This window comes from Taudactylus pleione, unplaced genomic scaffold (assembly GCF_031769625.1).
Source record: "Taudactylus pleione unplaced genomic scaffold, aTauple2 ptg001024l, whole genome shotgun sequence".
NCBI classification, from domain to species: Eukaryota; Metazoa; Chordata; class Amphibia; order Anura; family Myobatrachidae; genus Taudactylus; species Taudactylus pleione.
The window spans coordinates 240,014-255,648 of record NW_028285425.1 but is presented as its reverse complement, the minus strand read 5'-3'; the positions used below and the strand labels follow the sequence as shown (position 1 = coordinate 255,648).

The 15,635-nt window shown below is 51.3% G+C and overlaps 1 protein-coding gene across 4 annotated transcripts in view; it reads left to right on the top strand.

Annotated features, from left to right (window-relative positions):
* LOC148454221 (ribosomal RNA processing protein 1 homolog A-like) overlaps window positions 1-15,635 on the top strand; it is a 55,584-nt gene that overhangs the window by 22,323 nt on the left and 17,626 nt on the right. For all 4 annotated transcript variants that reach the window (XR_015874826.1, XM_088461177.1, XM_088461176.1 and 1 more), the window contains exons 8-9: window positions 5,455-5,579; window positions 8,598-8,662. Coding sequence is in view for 3 of the 4 variants with exons in the window: in XM_088461177.1 (XP_088317303.1) it covers window positions 5,455-5,579; window positions 8,598-8,662 (190 nt within the window). In the remaining variant the exon portion in view is untranslated. The remainder of the gene's footprint in view (window positions 1-5,454; window positions 5,580-8,597; window positions 8,663-15,635) is intronic.

Sequence of the window (15,635 nt, the reverse complement as noted above, 5' to 3'; positions counted from 1 at the left end):
GGACGGGCCTCCCTCTGGGGGACCTCAGAGTGGGAGGCCGACTTCTTCTATTTGCCCAGTGCTGGCACAATACCACCACGGATGCCTGGGTTCGAGAAGTGGTCTCCCAGGGGTACGCCCTGTCTTTTCGGCACAGACCACCCCACCAGTTTTTCTGCACAAGTCCTTCTCAGGACAAGACCAAGGCGTTACAGGTTCAGGAGGCTATAGAGTCCTTGCTGAAAGCAGGGGTCATTGTTCCCGTTCCTCTATCACAACGAGGGACGGGGTATTATTCGTCTCTGTTTCTGGTGCAGAAACCCAATGGTTCTCATCGCCCTATCCTCAACTTGAAGTCTCTGAACAAATTCCTCAGAGTTCCCAAGTTCAGGATGGAAACGTTACGTTCCATCATTCTGGCGATGGAACCGGGGGATTACATGGTGTCCCTGGACATCCAGGACGCCTACCTCCATGTTCCGATAGCATCTTCACACCAGCGGTATCTGAGGTTCGCTATCCTTCAACACCACTATCAGTTCCGGGCGCTACCCTTTGGTCTCTCCACGGCACCGAGGGTGTTCACGAAGATGATGGCGGTCATGGCCGCACATCTTCGGAACCAGAATGTACGGCTGCTGCCGTACCTGGACGACCTCCTGTTGCTGGCGAGCTCCCCGGAGGTACTGCTTCAACATCTCCACCTGACGATCGCTTGCCTGCAAGCACACGGGTGGTTGATAAATTGGAAAAAGTCCTCCCTGATTCCATCACAGCGGATGGTTCATTTGGGAGCCCTGCTGGATTCGCGTCAGCAAAGGATCTTCCTGACTCCGGAGAAGGTCGCCTCACTACAGCTGCGGATACGCAGTTGCCTGAGCCGTTGCCGCCTGTCGGTCCATTCGGCTATGAGAGTTCTGGGGTCCATGGTGTCGACATTCGACATGGTGGAATTTGCCCAGTTCCATTCCCGGCCCCTGCAGGGGCTGATTCTATCAGAATGGAACGGGTTACCTCACCGGATCCGCTCTCAGGTGCTGGTGTTGTCTCCGGACGTTCGGCTATCTTTGGCTTGGTGGCTTCAGACAGCTCATCTGGTCGAGGGGCGCCCATTTTGGGTCCCGGACTGGGTCCTGCTCACGACGGATGCCAGTCTCCGGGGTTGGGGGGCAGTGACCGGCTCTTTGTCGCTTCAGGGTCGTTGGTCAGCGGAAGAAGCACTTCTCCCCATCAACATCCTGGAACTGCGGGCAGTATACAAGGCCCTGCAGTCGTCCGGCCCCGCTCTTCACGGAAGGGCGGTACAGGTGCAGTCCGACAACGCCACCACGGTGGCGTATATCAATCACCAAGGCGGAACTCGCAGTCAGGCAGCGATGTCGGAGGTGTCTCGTATCCTGTCTTGGGCGGAGGGTCACATTCCAGTGATCTCGGCGGTCTTCATCCCCGGAGTCCTCAATTGGGAGGCGGACTTCCTCAGCCGTCACGACGTGCATCCCGGGGAATGGTCGCTTCACCCAGAGGTGTTTCAGCTACTCGTGGACAGGTGGGGACTGCCGGAGCTGGACTTGATGGCCTCCCGTCACAATCACAAGTTGCCCGTTTACGGGTCAAGGACAAGAGACGCAGGTGCAAGTCTGGTGGACGCGCTGTCGCTGACATGGACGTTTCACCTGGCGTATCTGTTTCCTCCGATATCCCTGCTTCCTCGGGTTCTGCGGAAATTCAAGCAGGACGGCGGCATGCTCGTGCTGGTAGCTCCGGCCTGGCCCAGACGTCCTTGGTACTCCGATCTGAGGAGCCTCTCCATCGACGTTCCGTACCTTCTTCCTCAACGTCGGGACCTGTTGTCTCAGGGGCCCTGCCTTTACCCGGATCTGGGTCGGCTGTCTTTGACGGCGTGGCTCTTGAGACAGCCGTCTTGAGGTCTCGGGGCTTCTCCAGTTCGGTTATTGGTACGATGCTCAGGGCACGCAAGCCTGCTTCAGCACGGATTTATCACAGAGTGTGGCACACTTACTTTCAGTGGTGTGAGTCCAGACTTTATGATCCTCAGGTGTTCCGAGTTTCTAGGATCTTGGAATTTCTTCAGTCAGGATTGGATCTCGGCTTACGCCTTGCATCTCTGAAGGTTCATGTGTCCGCCTTGTCCGTGTGGTTTCAACGGCGGATTGCAATACTACCAGACGTTCACACCTTTTTCCAAGGTGTTATCAGGATCCAGCCTCCCTTTGTGCCTCCGGTGGCTCCTTGGGACTTGGCGGTGGTGCTACGGGTCCTGCAGGGTCCTCCGTTTGAGCCTCTTGAGGCGGTGGAGCTCAAGTGGCTGACATTTAAGACGGTTTTTCTCCTGGCAATTGCTTCGGCCAGGAGGGGGTCTGAATTGGGGGCGCTTTCCTGTCGCCCTCCTTTCCTAATTTTTCACCAGGACAGAGCGGTGCTCCGCACTCGTCCTGAGTTTTTGCCCAAAGTGGTCTCGAAGTTCCATATTAATCAGGAACTTGTTGTGCCAGCTTTTCAGTCCCCTGATCTTTCAGCTGGTGAGACTTCCTTAGATGTGGTCCGGGCGCTTAGAATTTATGTAGACCGGACGGCTTCGGTTAGGAAGTCTGATTCCTTGTTTATCCTCTTTGGTTTTCACAAGAGGGGTTGGCCTGCCAACAAACAAACGTTAGCCCGTTGGCTTCGTTCCGTTATTTGTGAGGCTTATGCACAGGAGGGCTTACCTGTGCCAGCCTCTGTTAAGGCTCATTCCACTCGTTCTGTGGGTCCCTCTTGGGCTGCTAGACGTGGCGCTTCTGCTGTTCAGCTGTGTAGGGCGGCCACTTGGTCTTCAATTCAAACGTTTTTGAGGTTCTATGCGTTTGACACCTTTGCCTCTCAGGATGCATCCTTTGGGCGCCGGGTACTCCTTTCAGCACAGGAGCGTCCCCGCCCTTAGTTGTACTGCTTTGGGACATCCCCAAGGTCAACCCTGTGGACCCCCTATGGACCCTGAAGTAGAAAACAAGAGATATGGTAAGAACTTACCTTTGTTATCTCTGTTTCTACGAAGTCCATAGGGTCCACAGGGCGCCCGCCCTGACGCACCTGGCTTCAAATGGGCTGTGTGGCTGGTCACCGGTTTTCCGTCTCCTATTGCTGTGAGTATGGTTTCTTGTGTGTTCCAGTCTTCCTTCTCTCTGTTCCATATTCTCCTCCGGCCTAGGCTGCTTACCAACTGGGGTGCCTGTGGCTCGGGGGCGGGGTATAGAGGAGGACCCAAGTGCATCCTGGGAGCTAAAAGCTTAACTGTGTGGTGCCCATGGATCCTGTTCCAGCTATAACCCCAAGGTCAACCCTGTGGACCCTATGGACTTCGTAGAAACAGAGATAACAAAGGTAAGTTCTTACCATATCTCTTGTTATTACCATTACCTGGGAATACTTTGCGTCACAGATTACAGGCTGTAATTACAGGACGTTGTAATTTAGCATTGTGGGGGGTGACACGGGTGTTCTCAGGAGCAGACAGATGGTTATACTGAGGGGGCAGGAGAGTCTATGGCAGGGATTGATGAGCATATATACAATTATTTCACCTGGGTGGTCTCTGTGTGTGACATTACACTCCAGGGGTTAGATTTACTAGGAATCATGTTGGGATGTGATCCATTAGCACGGATTGGGTATGGGAGACCGGCAGTCGGGAGTACGACTGTCAAAAGACCGACAGCGGAATCCCGGTTCTGAGAATGAGAGTGCTGCAGCTCTCTATGTGTACACGTCGGCAGAATGAGAGCGCCTATAGCTGTTTGTGTTGGTTGGGGTGTACACGTCAGCGGAATGAGAGCGCCTGTAGCTGTCTGTGTTGGTTGGGGTGTACACGTCAGCAGAATGAGAGCGCCTGTAGCTGTCTGTGTTGGTTGGGGTGTACACGTCAGCGGAATGAGAGCGCCTGTAGCTGTCTGTGTTTGGGTGTACACGTCAGCGGAATGAAAGCGCCTATAGCTGTTTGTGTTGGTTGGGGTGTACACGTCAGCGGAATGAGAGCGCCTGTAGCTGTCTGTGTTGGTTGGGGTGTACACGTCAGCGGAATGAGAGCGCCTGTAGCTGTCTGTGTTGGTTGGGGTGTACACGTCAGCGGAATGAGAGCGCCTGTAGCTGTCTGTGTTGGTTGGGGTGTACACGTCAGCGGAATGAGAGCGCCTGTAGCTGTCTGTGTTGGTTGGGGTGTACACGTCAGCAGAATGAGAGCGCCTGTAGCTGTCTGTGTTGGTTGGGGTGTACACGTCAGCAGAATGAGAGCGCCTGTAGCTGTCTGTGTTTGGGTGTACACGTCAGCGGAATGAAAGCGCCTATAGCTGTTTGTGTTGGTTGGGGTGTACACGTCAGCGGAATGAGAGCGCCTGTAGCTGTCTGTGTTGGTTGGGGTGTACACGTCAGCGGAATGAGAGCGCCTATAGCTGTTTGTGTTGGTTGGGGTGTACACGTCAGCAGAATGAGAGCGCCTGTAGCTCTGTGTTTGGGTGTACACGTCAGCAGAATGAAAGCGCCTATAGCTGTTTATGTTGGTTGGGGTGTACACGTCAGCGGAATGAGAGCGCCTGTAGCTGTCTGTGTTGGTTGGGGTGTACACGTCAGCAGAATGAGAGCGCCTGTAGCTGTCTGTGTTGGTTGGGGTGTACACGTCAGCAGAATGAGAGCGCCTGTAGCTGTCTGTGTTTGGGTGTACACGTCAGCGGAATGAAAGCGCCTATAGCTGTTTGTGTTGGTTGGGGTGTACACGTCAGCGGAATGAGAGCGCCTGTAGCTGTCTGTGTTGGTTGGGGTGTACACGTCAGCGGAATGAGAGCGCCTATAGCTGTTTGTGTTGGTTGGGGTGTACACGTCAGCAGAATGAGAGCGCCTGTAGCTCTGTGTTTGGGTGTACACGTCAGCAGAATGAAAGCGCCTATAGCTGTTTATGTTGGTTGGGGTGTACACGTCAGCGGAATGAGAGCGCCTGTAGCTGTCTGTGTTGGATGGGGTGTACACGTCAGCAGAATGAGAGCGCCTGTAGCTGTCTGTGTTGGGGTGTACACGTCAGCGGAATGAGAGCGCCTGTAGCTGTCTGTGTTGGGGTGTACACGTCAGCGGAATGAGAGCGCCTGTAGCTGTCTGTGTTGGTTGGGGTGTACACGTCAGCGGAATGAGAGCGCCTGTAGCTGTCTGTGTTGGATGGGGTGTACACGTCAGCGTAATGAGAGCGCCTGTAGCTGTCTGTGTCGGTTGGGGTGTACACGTCAGCAGAATGATGATTCTTAGTACATTGGTGCCCATGGTTATTTGCCAATGTGTGTGTTGATGGTGATTGGACGTGATTTGACCTGTGACGTCGTGCTGGACGTGTGGTATCCGTGCCATGTGACCATCACTAAATTCTATATTGCAAAATCAACCATAGACGCTTGTTAGTAAATCTCCCCCTGGTGTCACTGTCTGTCTCTCCTCCAGCCCCGTCCTCCATCAGTCTGTGGTGAATGGTGTATTTCAGACCATCCTGGACCAGGCTCCTTTTGCTATTGAAGATTTAATGAAGGAACTTGGCCACACACCTACTGACGAAGATCCGTCTAATGGTGAGACCCCCATCCCCCCCCTCACCTATATACACACACCCACCTGTATACACACACACACACACACACACACACCTATATACACACACACACCTACTGACGAAGATCCATCTAATGGTGAGACCCCCATCCCCCCCCCTCACCTATATACACACACACACACCTATATACACATACACACCTACTGACGAAGATCCGTCTAATGGTGAGACCCCCATCCCCCCCCTCACCTATATACACACACACACCTACTGACGAAGATCCGTCTAATGGTGAGACCCCCATCCCCCCCCCTCACCTATATACACACACACACCTATATACACACACACACCTACTGACGAAGATCCGTCTAATGGTGAGGCCCCATCCCCCCCCTCACCGATATACAAACACACCTACTGACGAAGATCCGTCTAATGGTGAAACCCCCATCCCCCCCCTCACCTATATACACACACACACCTACTGACGAAGATCCGTCTAATGGTGAAACCCCCCCCACCTATATACACACACACACACACACACACACCTACTGACGAAGATCCGTCTAATGGTGAGACCCCCATCCCCCCCCTCACCTATATACACACACACACCTACTGACGAAGATCCGTCTAATGGTGAGACCCCCCCCCTCACCTATATACACACACACCTATACACACACACACACCTACTGACGAAGATCCGTCTAATGGTGAGACCCCCATCCCCCCCCTCACCTATATACACACACACACCTACTGACGAAGATCCGTCTAATGGTGAGACCCCCCCTCACCTATATACACACACACCCCTATATACACACACCTATATACACACACACACCTATACACACACACACACCTACTGACGAAGATCCGTCTAATGGTGAAACCCCCCCCACCTATATACACACACACACACCTACTGACGAAGATCCGTCTAATGGTGAGACCCCCATCCCCCCCTCACCTATATACACACACACACCTACTGACGAAGATCCGTCTAATGGTGAGACCCCCCCCCTCACCTATATACACACACACCTATACACACACACACACCTACTGACGAAGATCCGTCTAATGGTGAGACCCCCATCCCCCCCCTCACCTATATACACACACACACCTACTGACGAAGATCCGTCTAATGGTGAGACCCCCCCTCACCTATATACACACACACCCCTATATACACACACCTATATACACACACACACCTATACACACACACACCTACTGACGAAGATCCGTCTAATGGTGAAACCCCCCCCACCTATATACACACACACACACCTACTGACGAAGATCCGTCTAATGGTGAGACCCCCATCCCCCCCTCACCTATATACACACACACACCTACTGACGAAGATCCGTCTAATGGTGAGACCCCCCCCTCACCTATATACACACACACCTATACACACACACACACCTACTGACGAAGATCCGTCTAATGGTGAGACCCCCATCCCCCCCCTCACCTATATACACACACACACCTACTGACGAAGATCCGTCTAATGGTGAGACCCCCCCTCACCTATATACACACACACCCCTATATACACACACCTATACACACACACACACCTACTGACGAAGATCCGTCTAATGGTGAAACCCCCCCCACCTATATACACACACACCTACTGACGAAGATCCGTCTAATGGTGAGACCCCCATCCCCCCCTCACCTATATACACACACACCTACTGACGAAGATCCGTCTAATGGTGAGACCCCCCCCCTCACCTATATACACACACACCTATACACACACACACACCTACTGACGAAGATCCGTCTAATGGTGAGACCCCCATCCCCCCCTCACCTATATACACACACACACCTACTGACGAAGATCCGTCTAATGGTGAGACCCCCCCCTCACCTATATACACACACACCTATACACACACACACACCTACTGACGAAGATCCGTCTAATGGTGAGACCCCCATCCCCCCCCTCACCTATATACACACACACACACACACCTACTGACGAAGATCCGTCTAATGGTGAGACCCCCCTCACCTATATACACACACACCTATATACACACACATACCTACTGACGAAGATCCGTCTAATGGTGAGACCCCCCCCCACCTATATACACACACACGCACCTACTGACGAAGATCCGTCTAATGGTGAGACCTCCCCCACCTATATACACACACACCTATATACACACACACACCTATATACACACACCTACTGTCGAAGATCCGTCTAATGGTGAGACCCCCCCTCACCTATATACACACACCCCTATATACACACACACACCTACTGACGAAGATCCGTCTAATGGTGAGACCCCCCCCCCCTCACCTATATACACACACACACACCCATATACACACACACCCATATACACACACACCCATATACACACACACACCTACTGACGAAGATCCGTCTAATGGTGAGACCCCCCCCTCACCTATATACACACACACCTATATACACACACACACCTACTGACGAAGATCCGTCTAATGGTGAGACCCCCCCCTCACCTATAATACACACACACACCTATATACACACACACACCTACTGACGAAGATCCCTCTAATGGTGAGACTCCCCCCCCCCCCCCCCCCACCTATACACACACACCTATATACACACACACACACCTACTGACAATGATCCGTCTAATGGTGAGACCCCCCCCCACCTATACACACACACCTATATACACACACACACCTACTGACAATGATCCGTCTAATGGTGAGACCCCCCCCCACCTATATACACACACACACCTACTGACAATGATCCGTCTAATGGTGAGACCCCCCCCCCACCTATATACACACACACCTATATACACACACACACACCTACTGACCGATGATTCCCCTCACACTCACATGCGCACACACCTACTGATGACGATCTGTCTAATGGCGATACACACCCTTTCACTTGTACTGCACTGTGCCTCGTACCTCCTGGCTGTCCATTTGTAATCCTGGTGTTTCCTCCTGCAGTTGGCGGGACAGAACCTGGGGGACATCATGCACAAGACAATGAAGATATCGGACCCGTCCTACAGGTATGTGGCCCCTGGAATTCGCCTTTAAGTGTTTTATTACATATGTATACTGGTGATATCTGGGTGTTCTGTAACGTTATTACATATGTATAATGGTGATATCTGGGTGTTCTGTAATGTTATTACATATGTATAATGGTGATATCTGGGTGTTCTGTAACGTTATTACATATGTATAATAGTGATATCTGGGTGTTCTGTAACGTAATCACTTTATTACATATGTATAATGGTGATATCTGGGTGTTCTGTAACGTAATCACTTTATTACATATGTATAATGGTGATATCTGGGTGTTCTGTAACGTTATTACATATATATAATAGTGATATCTGGGTGTTCTGTAACGTTATCACTTTATTACATATATATAATAGTGATGTCTGGGTGTTCTGTAACGTTATCACTTTATTACATATGTATAATAGTGATATCTGGGTGTTCTGTAACGTTATTACATATGTATAATAGTGATATCTGGGTGTTCTGTAACGTAATCACTTTATTACATATGTATAATGGTGATATCTGGGTATTCTGTAACGTAATCACTTTATTACATATGTATAATAGTGATATCTGGGTGTTCTGTAACGTTATCACTTTGTTACATATGTATAATGGTGATATCTGGGTGTTCTGTAACGTTATCACTTTATTACATATGTATAATGGTGATATCTGGGTGTTCTGTAACGTTATCACTTTATTACATATGTATAATAGTGATATCTGGGTGTTCTGTAACGTTATCACTTTATTACATATGTATAATGGTGATATCTGGGTGTTCTGTAACGTTATTACATATGTATAATGGTGATATCTGGGTGTTCTGTAACGTTATCACTTTATTACATATGTATAATGGTGATATCTGGGTGTTCTGTAACATTATCACTTTGTTACATATGTATAATGGTGATATCTGGGTGTTCTGTAACGTTATCACTTTATTACATATGTATAATGGTGATATCTGGGTGTTCTGTAACGTTATTACATATGTATAATGGTGTTATCTGGGTGTTCTGTAACGTTATCACTTTGTTACATATGTATAATGGTGATATCTGGGTGTTCTGTAACGTTATCACTTTATTACATATGTATAATGGTGATATCTGGGTGTTCTGTAACGTTATCACTTTATTACATATGTATAATAGTGATATCTGGGTGTTCTGTAACGTAGACACTTTATTACATATGTATAATAGTGATGTCTGGGTGTTCTGTAACGTTATTACATATGTGTAATAGTGATATCTGGGTGTTCTGTAACGTTATTACATATATATAATAGTGATGTCTGGGTGTTCTGTAACGTTGTCACTTTGTTACATATGTATAATGGTGATATCTGGGTGTTCTGTAACGTTATCACTTTATTACATATGTATAATGGTGATATCTGGGTGTTCTGTAACGTTATTACATATATATAATGGTGATATCTGGGTATTCTGTAACATTATCACTTTGTTACATATGTATAATGGTGATATCTGGGTGTTCTGTAACGTAGTCACTTTATTACATATGTATAATGGTGATATCTGGGTGTTCTGTAACGTAGTCCTTTATTACATATGTATAATGGTGATATCTGGGTGTTCTGTAACGTTATTACATATGTATAATGGTGATATCTGGGTGTTCTGTAACGTTATTACATATATATAATAGTGATGTCTGGGTGTTCTGTAACGTAGTCACTTTGTTACATATGTATAATGGTGATATCTGGGTGTTCTGTAACGTTATCACTTTATTACATATGTATAATGGTGATATCTGGGTGTTCTGTAACGTTATTACATATATATAATGGTGATATCTGGGTATTCTGTAACATTATCACTTTGTTACATATGTATAATGGTGATATCTGGGTGTTCTGTAACGTTATTACATATATATAATGGTGATATCTGGGTGTTCTGTAACATTATCACTTTGTTACATATGTATAATGGTGATATCTGGGTGTTCTGTAACATTATCACTTTGTTACATATGTATAATGGTGATATCTGGATGTTCTGTACCGTTATTACATATGTATAATGGTGATATCTGGGTGTTCTGTAACGTAATCACTTTGTTACATATGTATAATAGTGATTTCTACTTCAGGGTCCATAGGGGTCCACAGGGTGACCTTGGGGTATAGCTGGATCCTGGATCCTCGGGCACCACGGAGTTAAAGCTTTTAGCTGCTCCCAGGATGCACTTGGGTCCAACCTCCCCTATACCCCGCCCCCGAGCCACAGGCACCTCAGTTTTAGATGGTGCCCGGCCGGAGTCGGGTCACCCTGCGGGGTGGGCTGCAGGAGCAGCCCCCTAAAGCTTTTAATTTTTTATTGAACTTAGTTAAATTTATTTATTTTTTACTATAAGTTTTTTCTCTAGAGCAGCAGCGCTGGGCTGTCTGTACAGACGCCCACGCTGCCGCTCCTTCTCCCTGCTGGCGCTGCGACGCCAGCACTGAACTGGGGATCGCGGCGGGGGAAGCCAGAGTCTGTACTAGCCGGACTCTGGTTTCCCCCGGGACTGCTGCCGGAAGACGCCGGGGAGATCAGGTAAGCCGCGCACCGCTGATTAGCGGCGGTGCGCGGGTTCCTTTCAAATGCAGTCCCATGCCCCCGGTCTAGGGGACAGACCGGGGGCGCTAGCGGTGGCGGCGGGCCCCCCCTCCAGCGGAGGCATACCCCGCCAGACCACTAGACCACCAGGGTTAATATCGCGGCAAGCGGGATGCCGGCAACCCGGGGGTTAATATGCTAGCCAGGGGAGGAAGCCTTCCCTGTCAGCGGCTCCTCCCCTCAGCTCAGCGCGCCTTTCAGCTCGGAGTCTGGCGTCGCTGAGCTGCAGATACTCGGCCACTCCTCCTCTGAGGTCTCCAGCGGCCATTTTCTCTGTGGCAGCGTGGATACTCTCAGGGAGCACGCGGACCGGTCCCCCTGTGTACCTCTCCCCTGCAGAAGGACAGTGTACACAGCGCTATAGCCCTCCCAGACACTGAATCTGGGAGGTTGATTGTAGTGGAAAGGTGCAGTGAGTATATCTTCCTGCATGGTATGTGACTTTTGCTAGTGCTGCCTGTCTGTGTCTTTTTTCTACTTACTGTCAGCCTGTACCTATCCCTTTCCTTCTCCTACAAGCCCTACAGGTGTGCGGGGGAAGGGTGTTTCTACTGACCTCACCTATATAGATCACGTATTTGTGAGGTCCGTCACATACAGTTGTGTGCTACACAGTACCATATTGTGGGCTGTTGTTCAGCACACTGGTGAGTGCGCACGTTTTCTTCCTAAGTCATGTCTGAGGAGGAGATTGAGCACTCCGGGGCTCCAGCATTGTTCTCCTGCAGGCGCTGTTCTGCAGGAGTGGATAGGGAGGATTTGTCACAGGACGGCCTGTGCGGACGGTGCCAGGCGGTCCCTGGTACGTCTAAACCTCCCATTTCGCAGGAGCCACCATGGGCGATGTTTTCCCAGGTGCTGGTGTCCATCGCGGACCGTCTGTCGGTCCCGACTGCCGCCCCTACTAGGGCGTTGCCCCAGCCTGCCATCCCCCATTCCCCGGGTGTCCCACAATTATTGCAGACTCCCCCGGGGTCTCAGCCTGTTGGTCCCTATGCGGGGTTGCCAATGTATATTCAGTCCACCCCTGTGGCACAGCCGGCTGTGGTGCCGTTTCAGGCTCCTGTGACAGCTCCTCCACCCTGGGTGGATGCGCTTTCCCACACTGTCCAAGATTTGGCGGCAGCATCTTCGGCTTTTCAGTCGATGTTGCGCAGTGACGTGCCCTCCAGGGCGTCTAAACGCTCAGTCATGGCACAGGCTGCGCATCTTTCGGATTCTGAGGGGTTCTCGGATGATGGTGAGGTACAGGATGACTCAGCCTCAGATGCCTCAGTCCAGGAGGTAGACACTAAGTCTTCCATCAATGTGCGGGCTCTGGTTAAGGCGGTGCGGGCTATTCTTCTGATTGAGGATGAGGCACCCGCTCCCAAGTCAAGGTATCCTAGTTTTAAAAAAGCTAAGGTTACTTCTACAGCGTTCCCCTTGTCTGATCAGTTGACTGATCACATGGCGGTGGCCTGGCAGACGCCCAGTAAGCGTTTCCTGCCACAGAAACGCTTGGCGTCCAATTATCCATTCCCGGAAGCGCATTGTAAGAAATGGGAAACTCCGCCTGCAGTCGATTCCCATGTAACACGCCTCATCAGGAGTGCTACTTTGCCATTGCCGTCTATATCCTCGCTGAAGGATCCTACGGACAGGAAGGTGGAGACTTGTCTAAAGTCTATTTATTCTCTCTCAGGGGCTGTAGCCCGGCCGTCCATGGCCATCTCCTGGGTGGCCAAGGCCATTGAGGGGTGGGCCAACGCCTTGGAGGACACGTTTACGGATGAATCTCCGGACGTCCAGGGGGCGTTGTTAGGACAGATGAGAGATGCCGCCTCCTACATTGGAGAAGCATCTTTGGATGCTAGCCTGTTGACCTCTAGGGTTTCGGCGGCAGCAGTGTCTGCTCGTAGATCCTTGTGGTTGCGGTCTTGGAGAGCAGACGCGGATTCAAAGAAAGGCTTGGAGGCCTTACCTTTTAATGGGGAATTACTATTTGGTCCGGACCTGGACAAAATAGTAGATACCCTGGCAAAATCCAAGTCAGCCTTCCTCCCTTCAGCTACTACACCTGCTAAGGTCCGGAGCTCGGCGTTTCGTTCCTTTCGGGTTCAGGGCAAGGCAAAGGGTCAGTCCTTCCCGAGGCAGTCCGCACCCAAGACCGCCTCAAAGCCAAAGAAGCAAGCCTGGAGTGCTAGGCGCCCTTCTTCCAAGCCAGAAGATAAGCCTTCTGCGTGATGGGACGGGCCTCCCTCTGGGGGACCCCAGAGTGGGAGGCCGACTTCTTCAATTCGCCCAGTGCTGGCACAATACCACCACGGATGCCTGGGTGCGAGAAGTGGTCTCCCAGGGGTACGCCCTGTCTTTTCGGCACAGGCCGCCTTGCCAGTTTTTTTGCACAAGTCCTTCTCAGGACAAAACCAAGGCCTTGCAGGTTCAGGAAGCCATAGAGGCCTTGCTGACGGCGGGGGTCATTATACCCGTACCACAGTCTCAACGTGGGATGGGGTATTACTCTACGCTGTTTCTGGTGCAGAAACCCAATGGCTCTCATCGCCCCATCCTCAATTTGAAGTCCCTGAACAGGTTTCTCAGGGTTCCCAAATTCAGGATGGAAACTTTGCGTTCCATCATACTGGCGATGGAACCGGGGGATTATATGGTCTCCCTGGATATCCAGGACGCCTACCTCCATGTGCCTATAGCAACATCGCACCAACGGTTTCTGCGGTTTGCTATTCTCCACAACCACTACCAATTCAGGGCTCTACCCTTTGGTCTCTCCACGGCACCAAGGGTATTTACCAAGGTGATGGCGGTCATGGCGGCTCACCTTCGGAGCCAGGGGATACGGTTGCTACCGTATCTAGACGACCTCCTCTTGCTGGCAAGCTCCCCGGAGGTACTGATCCAGCATCTCCACCTGACGGTCGCTTGTCTACAGGCGCACGGCTGGTTGATCAACTGGAAGAAATCCTCCCTCATCCCATCACAACGGATGGTTCATTTGGGGGCCCTGCTGGACTCTCGTCAGCAACGGATTTTTCTGACTCCAGAGAAGGTCTCCTCCTTACAGCTGCGGATTCACAGTTGTCTGAGCAGTGGCAGAGTGTCGGTGCACTCAGCGATGAGAGTTTTGGGGTCCATGGTGTCGGCATTCGACATGGTGGAGTTTGCCCAGTTCCATTCCAGGCCCCTGCAGGGGCTGATTCTTTCAGAATGGAACGGATTGCCACACAGGATCCGCTCTCAGATGCTGGTGTTGTCCTCGGAGGTGCGTCTGTCCCTAGCCTGGTGGCTGCAGACAGCGCATCTCCTGGAGGGGCGCCCCTTTTGGATCCCGGAATGGGTTCTGCTCACGACAGATGCCAGTCTCCGGGGTTGGGGGGCGGTGACAGGCTCCTTGTCACTTCAGGGTCGTTGGTCGGCGGAGGAAGCGATTCTTCCCATCAACATCCTGGAACTGCGGGCAGTATACAGAGCCCTGCAGTCGTCCGGCACCGCTCTTCACGGAAGGGCCGTTCAGGTGCAGTCAGACAACGCCACCACGGTGGCGTACATCAATCACCAGGGAGGGACTCGCAGTCGAGCTGCGATGTCGGAGGTGTCCCGCGTCCTGGCTTGGGCGGAGCGCTATCTTCCAGCTCTCTCGGCAGTTTTCATCCCAGGAGTCCTCAATTGGGAGGCAGACTTCCTCAGCCGTTACGATGTGCATCCCGGGGAATGGTCGCTTCATCCAGAGGTATTCCAACTACTCGTGGACAAGTGGGGGCTGCCAGAGCTGGACCTGATGGCGTCCCGTTACAATCACAAGCTGCCTGTGTACGGGTCAAGGACAAGGGACGCAGGCGCAAGTCTGATAGACGCGCTGTCGGTGAAATGGCTGTTTCAACTGGCTTACTTGTTCCCTCCGATATCTCTGCTGCCTCGGGTCCTGCGCAAGTTCAAACAGGACGGAGGCACACTGATCCTGGTGGCCCCAGCGTGGCCCAGAAGGCCGTGGTACTCCGATCTGCGGAGCCTGTCCATCGACGCTCCGTACCTCCTACCTCAACGGCGGGACCTGTTGTCTCAGGGGCCCTGTCTTCACCCGGATCTGGGTCGACTATCTTTGACGGCGTGGCTCTTGAGACAGCCGTCCTGAGGTCTCGGGGCTTTTCTAGCTCCGTTATTACCACCATGCTGAGGGCGCGCAAGCCTGCTTCCGCGAGGATCTATCACAGAGTGTGGCACACTTACTTTCAGTGGTGCGAGGCCAGAAACTATGATCCCCAGGTGTTCCGAGTTTCGCGTATTCTGGCTTTCCTTCAGTCCGGTTTGGACTTAGGATTACGTC